At 37.0% G+C, this 8,068-nt stretch overlaps 1 protein-coding gene across 1 annotated transcript; it reads right to left on the minus strand.

Moving 5' to 3' along the window:
• Positions 1–338: 338 nt before the first annotated feature.
• LOC128239237 (uncharacterized) lies at positions 339–6,313 on the minus strand. The gene is made up of 7 exons (XM_052955786.1): positions 6,203–6,313; positions 5,495–5,920; positions 5,106–5,301; positions 4,761–4,936; positions 4,256–4,381; positions 2,590–2,711; positions 339–2,437 (listed from the first exon to the last, which is right to left on the minus strand). Exons 1-7 carry the CDS (start codon positions 6,258–6,260, stop codon positions 1,400–1,402), a joined length of 2,142 nt encoding a protein of 713 aa, XP_052811746.1. The 5' UTR covers positions 6,261–6,313; the 3' UTR covers positions 339–1,399.
• Between the last annotated feature and the right edge of the window lie 1,755 nt (positions 6,314–8,068).

Consider the following 8,068-nt stretch of genomic DNA (forward strand, 5'->3'; position numbering starts at 1 on the left):
TTTCAAAAAAAAGTTCTATCCCGTACAAATAAGGCCAGTGACCCCTATGATGAAAAATAATCTTAATTTGGGGGTGTACTTAATTTAATCCTGTTTGCTATTCGACAACATGCGAAAGTACAAAGTGCAACGACTTATTGAGAAAGCGTGAATATATCATGACCGAACACTCCAAATTGTTGTTAATATTGAGGTCTGAGGTCCGTTTAAACATTTATTTTAAGGTAGTGACTCGTTTGTATTTAAATAAAAGGACTCAAACGTATTCAAACATTCATGAACACTTTCAAAGCAACAAAGAGTTTTCGCCTTTTTTATCATTTAAAACTTAAGGTTTATATAAAACAGATTACATCCAATAACAAACATTCTTTTCGCAGTACCTTGTATTCTGCAGCATTTCTTATACATTAAGAGGGTCATTTCCTGAATGAGAAACACATACTACATTGGCAATGTCATAATTCATTGAATATAGTAATAAAAAATAAGTCTTGACTTAAAAGATGCACTCTTACTCCCAGTAAGATTTACCACAATCAATAATAGTGTTTTAATATTCCAAAAGGGGCGAATAAATGTCGAAAATAATGGTTCTTATGAAGGATACCGAGTTTTATTTGAAACAGTGTGTGTAAACCACGTGATAAATTACGTCATATATGCTACAACGGAACGCAACATTTTGCTTAAAATAAAGACTTAAATCAAAAGTTAACTTTTCTTGTACTACACCATTTTAAATAAAACAAAGGGCAGTCTATGCCGCTTAAGAAAATCGCCTTCGTTTTATTTTGTTTAGGTGATTAGTTTCATCAAACACTTCGAGAAACCTGTTTTCAAAATAATGTTTTGATAGTGCTCCGTCAGACGGCCGTATTTTGAAAAGGGTTGTCGAACTGTTTTTAAGAAACCAAACTCTCAATCAAACTCTGGTAAAAGACCGAAGACGGGGCTCCATAAGCAGCGTAGACTGCGCTATGTTTCATTTAAAATGGTGAAGAAAAAGTGAAGTTATATATTTGATTAAAGTCTTCATTCGAAGCAAAATACTGCATTTCGTCTTTTACATTTATGACGCAATTTATCACGTGGTATATATACACCCTGTTGAAAGAAATGAGCATAAAACATGGTATTTCTACCTTAGAAGACTATAGTAGACTACAGTAAATCTTTTAGCATTCACCAATCATTTAATATTTTTGCGCTTTTTACCATTAAATACACGGCTACAATCTTGTTATCAGTAATTGATATTTTCCATAGATGCATTATGAAGTAAGTAGTGAAAAGTGTATCACTCAAAATTTAAGTTTGTTATACATGTTTATGTATTGATTTTGAGTGTCACTTTAAAAGGACATGACAGGTTTTCTGTGAGTTTCATGACTTTTTTTTAATTCCCCCTTTTCTTTCTTTTCTTTTCTGATTTAGGTTTTGAGTTTCCTGCAATCATTTTAAGAAGTTTTTCATTTGTTCTCTCGTTTTCAAAAAACGCATTGGCAACACGTTTTTGAACTCTATACAGTTTCCTTTCTTCTGTCGTCATGGACTCCTCGTGTTTTTGGTCGCGTTCAGTATGAGTTGAAGTGTCGGCGACCTCTGTAGAGCTGTTATCAGATTCATCATGATCATATTCTAGCTTTTTACCACCAGATGTTGTTTCCCATTTACTGATAAATGATTTGGGATCACCTACTAATTTATGCCTTTCCTTTATTCCTTTTCGTCTTTTTATCTCGCTTATTCCTGTTTGCAGCTTCAGATATTCCAAGTTCGTTGGATTCACAAGTCTATTTCGATTCATTTTCTTTATTCTAGTAGAGCTTTCTGACGTTGAAACCAAAATTTCCTTGCCTATTGAAATCCTTTCTTGAGAAAAAGCTGAGTCACTGCGAGGTAATCGTATTGCTGAATGAATCGTACTTCTGCTTCCGTTCTCTGTTTTCTTCGCCATTTCAAGCATATGGTCATTATTTAAACGTGATTGTTTCTTACTCTCTGGTGTTGCTGTTTTGTTCATTGCTGTTTCTGAAGATGTCACCATATCAAATAATTTGACAGAAGTCGGTGTAACCACACGAACCTGTGGCTCAGACATTATAGCTACATTTTGTGCTGAGTTTTGCCTCTCAACCGATTGATGTTGCAATTCAGCTTGTTGGAGTTTAAGTCTTTGCAAATCATCCATCTCTTGCCCCGTTATATTCGCTTCCGTGTGCTTGTCGGCAAGAGTTTGTGTCATACTAGTGTTATCCGCTTCTATTCCTTTACTTATTAGTTCCTGCTTTATAATCACACTTTTTGTTTCTTTGTTTGAAAATACTGTTTTCATTGTTTCAGTGCTCGTGTTCTTTGTTTGGGGCCTAGATACATTCACACCTACGTCCTTCATGTCAACTACGATTGAAGTGTCTGTATTCGGGTCTATTTTCTACAAAACGATATCACAGTTAGTGAGAAATATTTAAAAATTAGAACAAAGCAAATATCTGATTGATGTTAGCCTATAAGGTTGAGGAAAACGTCAAAGAAATCAAATTCTGTTAACTATTGGATAACAATTAATTAGTTAATTACGTTTACCTTTGACCATTTGGTTGGAGTATGACATATCCTTGCTATTACTAATAATAGACAAGCAAGGAGGATTAGTCCGAGAACAACACTCAGCCCAATTACGGCCTTCTTGTATCCATCTGAAGGACCTGTTCAACACATTCAAAAATTACTCTAGTTCAATTTAAATTTATATATCTTAAAACGATTGTAAAAAACAAGTTATTACAGTATTATTGAGTACATGAATCACTCTCGTTGACACAGTGCTACGCAAGAGTGTTTGGAAACCGCATTTCCCGGGGGAGGCCCACTCAGTCCGGCTTAGTGACCAGAAAACCGAATTTACTTGCACCAGGCCGGTATTCGAACCCGGGTCGTCTAACAAAACGTTAGTTTTCCATAAACCACTTTAAAACATGAGCGACATAGTGCTGATATGAGCAACTAAGTGCTGGTATGAGCGGCATAGTACTGGTTTGAGCGAAGTAGTGCTTGTTTGAGCGACAAGGTACTTGTATGAGCGACATAGTACTGGTTGGAGTGACATAGTGCTGGTATGGGCGTCATAGTGCTTGTATGAGCGGCATATTGCTGGTTTGAGCGAAATAGTATTGGTATGACCGATATAGGGCTTGCATGACCAACATATTGCTGGTTTGAACGACATATAACTGGTATGAGCGGCAAAGTGTATATATGAGCGACATAGTGCTGGTTTGACCAAAATAGTGCTGGTTTGACCGATATAGTGCTGGCATGACCAACATATTGCTGGTTTGAGCGACGTAGTATTGATATGAGCGACTAAGTGTATGTGTGAGCGACATAGTGTTAGTTTGGGCGACATATTGCTGGTATGAGCAACAGAGTGTATGCATAGCGACATAGTAGTTGCTTGAGCGACGTAGTGCTGGTATGACCGACGTAATGGATAAGTGAGCGACATAGTGTTAATTTTAGTGACGTTGTGCATGCATGAGTGATAAAGTGCTGGTTCGAGCGAATAAGTACTGGTATGAGCGGCATGGTGTATATTTAAGCGACATAGTGTTGGTTTTAGCGACATACTAGTAGTACTGATATGAGCGACATAGTGTTGGTTTGAGCGCGATAGTACTGGTATAGCCGATATAGTACTGGTATGAGCAACATAGTACTGGTATAAGTGACAAATTACTGTTATGAGCGACAAAGTGTTGGTGTTAGCGACATAGTACTGGTATGAGTGGCAAAGTGTTGGTTTAAGCGACATAGTACTGGTATGAGCGAGATAATGCTTGTTTGAGTGACATAGTGTATGTTTACGTGGAATAATGTTGCGGCATAGTGCTGGTTTAACCGATGTAGTGTATGTCTGAGCGAAATAGTGTTGATTTGAGCGACATAGTGATGATATGAGCGGCATAGTGTATGTCTGAGCGAAATAGTGTTGGTTTGAGCGACATAGTGATGATATGAGCGACATGGTGTATGTATGAGCGGCATAACGCTGGTATGACCGACAAAGTGCTGGTTTGAGCCTCATAGTACTTGTCTGAGTGACAAATTCCTCGTTTGAGCAACATAGTACTGGATTGAGCGACATTGTTTGAGCGAAAAAGTGCTGGTATGACCGACATAGTGTATGTATGAGCGACATAGTGCTGTTATGAACGGCATGTTGTTATTTTGTTATGATAAAAGTGTTTACCCGGTATGTCACTGTTTGTACTGTTCACAGGTGGTTCCTCCGTCGTTATTGTGATATTCCCCGCACAAAATGTAGAAACCTGGTCTCCGACAGGGCATGATATTGTGATGTTACCATTAGATGTAGCTGCAAAATGTATATACATTTGGAAGAAGTATTTTCCTGTTATACTTTACTGTGTAAGTCGTGAACGTTTAAATGGACCTTCGCATACAAAACGGTCCTTTACAAAATATAGCAGTTAGCAAAAACAGAGAAATTCACTGTCATGTAAAGATGGGCTCATCCCTGTGATGAATGAATAACGTGAGACAAGGGAAGGCCGGGCTTGACCTGTTGTTGTTTCTTCTGCTCAATCCTACTGAATTAACAACAGTAGCAAAACAACTCCAGGGCTCACAGATTGCATACCGACACTGGCATTATATGCAGTACGAATAGACGATATAACAGACAAAAGAACTGTTACGGACAAAAAAACAACAATCGTTCGTCTTTTACTTACGTTTGAATCCGATCCAGAATTTTCCGTCACCAAGGGAGTATGTAAAATTGACCAGAAAGAACGGACTTTCAACAGTTTGCTTTATGACTTGGTTGGTGTTATTCTCGCACGTGAAAATAAACGCTCCGTCTGGGAAAAAGATTTGCAGTCGCTGGGACTCCGAACAGCTTCCAGACCTGAAGCAATAACGTAATGTGAGAATGATGAAATATCATCCGTCTGTATACGATAATAGAAGTAAATGAAATACTTTCATGAAGTATTGTGTTTAGGTATAAGAAATATTAGAGTTCACTGATTTATATTCTCGGAATTTTTAGAACCCTAACCCTTAGGAAAACTTACGTAAGTGTGCTGGTAAGCGTTATTTCGACAAGATATACGTCAATCCCAGAGTCACAGTTGTCTGTTTGGACCAGGCATGAACAATGCGTGGGAGATGGGGGGTTCGGAATGCTGGACGGGTAGCCTGGACTCTGGACAAACAGCGTCTCGTTGCTGGAGGCGTGGCTTTCCTCACAAATAGCATATATTCTAGAAGCTTGTGTGGAAAATCATATAGTTCCGTTTAAATATGTACATTGTGAACAATGCAATGGGAAAATTAATTGTATATCATACTACTTCAAAAACAATGCACATGATTTGATTAATGGAATATTACTTATAATGATATTTGTTGTTTTTGGGTTGTTTTTTTTTTTCCATTTATTTTACAACGTTTAAATACTTACTCTCGATGCAGTGGTAATTTAGATGCATATAATTATCTGGCTGCATCGGATATACACCAGTCACGCACCCTGCGGAGTTAGGGATGTCAGTTGCTATATACCACTGCGGAGTTCTTGAACACGTTTGTCTGCCATTACAGGAAGACATAAGCGAACCACCTTTAAACGTAGGATCATCAAACATGCAGTCGTCGTCTGTAGTGTTCTGGCAGCAAGGACTTTCAAAGAAGTTCAAATGATCGTAATTGTAATCACTGAGCAGGCAATTATCAGTCGTGGGTTTGATGGCAACAGTGACTGACTGCATCGCAATGACCTTTTGTGACAAGCATCTGGCGACCATCAGATACTCTGAAGCTTGTAGTTGGTAGCACGACGGGCTAGACTTCAACAGGGGTTCGCCTGGTAGATCCGTGTTGGTTGTTGCTACATAAAGAAGTTGGCATGAAAAGAATACACATCTTACACTTTTGACAAACAAATGCATGCTCTACACATCTTACACTTTTGACAAACAAATGCATGCTCTACACATCTTACACTTTTGACAAACAAATGCATGCTCTACATTCAAATGGTTAAATATCGGAAAAATTTCAGTTCTATAAATAAATCACAACACAATCTAGAGAGTAAAATAAGTATGTCTGTGTGTCTTCTTAAAAGTTTTTATGTTATCAAATAATTATTCTTCTGTAAGAAAAGTACCTTCAAATTGAAACAGAAATATGTTGAGGGAAATCCAAAAGCAAATAAATCTCGCCATTTTAAATTAATTAAAACGTTTAACTCTCATTGAATACATATCAAGTGAACAAGAGTATTTACCACACTGGTTTAAAACAATGGAATTACTATTGCTATTGTTCCGAGTGCTTTGTAGTATTTTGGACAACGTTTCTCCCAATAATCGGCTATATGGCATAAAATGCAGTCTTATGATTAAAGCTATTGTGGTGAGTTTTGTTTTCAATGTAGAGCTGATTTGTTTGCTTTCAAAGGCAGACGAACTAAAGCGACAAATGCTGGGATGCCATTTCAAAATGACTGAGGTAGCATAGTTTAGAGAGACTGCTTTTGATAAAATTTGAAAAAACTATATATTTTCAAATCGTTCGATATGGCAAAGCTTCAATAAACCACTTTAGGACATCTCTTTCCGGAAATCCATTTTCATAACTAGCAAATATTTGACCAGTGTGAGAGGCGGCCCATATTTAAGTTTAAATTTTAACGATTTTTTACTAGCTATGTGTTTCCCAAACGATTAAGTATTATATATATCCATCACTCTGACCAACCGTCACAAGACCAATCGCGTATCAATACTATTTACGATTTAAGTGGGGGGGGGGGGGGGGGGGGGGGGGGCTCGGACAATATCCATATTTGAAGAATGCTCCGATAAGAGAGTTAATCATTTAAGGTTATTGGGGCACAGTGCACAGACATAATGTTACCCTGGTCAGAGCTATCCTGCTTCGTTTAAGTCCACCAGTTTATAGCACTGTCATGGGACCCTCATTTAACGTCCCTTCCGGAAGACAATTGGTATTTCTGTATTGTTGCGGCGGTGAATCGGATTTGCGACCCCTGTGGTACCACTAGACCACGGATCCGCCACATATTATTTGTTTTCCACAGGGTACACTCAGGCTTATTTGTACACTTAAATGGCTTGATTGGTTAACAGTAATGATTGGATTGATATTGACCAATCAATGATCATCTTGGATGCCTTACCAAAACAGTAAAATAGCAACTTTTGGTATACAATCGGCTGTTACTTGTGACAAGCATAACTAGAATTAATAAACATCTCAAGTAATTTTTAAACTGCAGTCGATATCTAGAAGTTTTTTTACGTTTTAAGTCATATTTACAGAAATATATTTTAGAATTGTAGACGCACAATATAGCCTCGGTTGATGCAAATTGTGTTTTATTTCGAAAAAATGCACATCAATTAGACACAAATAAAACAAATATTAGCGGTGTTTTGCGCTTTTGTAACTGGAGAATTTGTGACCACGTAGCTATTAATTAAACACACATTACGGCTCATTATGTGCTTTAATTTTACCTTTAAAGCATGTTTATTCAATAACATCAATGAAGTCAGGCCATCATAAGTACACACAAGGTAACACGTGCTTGTTTGTATCTACTTTATTTTTTCCACTGTTATAACAAATACAATCCACTTTTCTCACATGCATTAAATTGTTCATCTATGGTTATACTTAACAATTAATGACAATTATACAGTGCCAATATAAATACAAACAGGCAAAGAAGGGTATTTCAATCGCAAATAAATAAAACTAATCTGATCTCATTAAAAATGCACACATTTGAATACAATCTGATAAATCCAATATTGTTTCTAACTTTCTATGACATGCATTCAGCATCATTTTTTGTTTGTTTCATGGTAACATAGTTTTATTATTCTTATATACACATTGACCTCAAATCATGTTTTCTAATTTTGATAAAGTTATCAGCAGTCAATTGTATAAAGCTTGGATAAGTTGTCCACATGCTATAATTTGGTCACTTTGCTCATTTCAG

This window comes from Mya arenaria, chromosome 6 (assembly GCF_026914265.1).
Source record: "Mya arenaria isolate MELC-2E11 chromosome 6, ASM2691426v1".
Lineage (NCBI taxonomy): Eukaryota > Metazoa > Mollusca > Bivalvia > Myida > Myidae > Mya > Mya arenaria.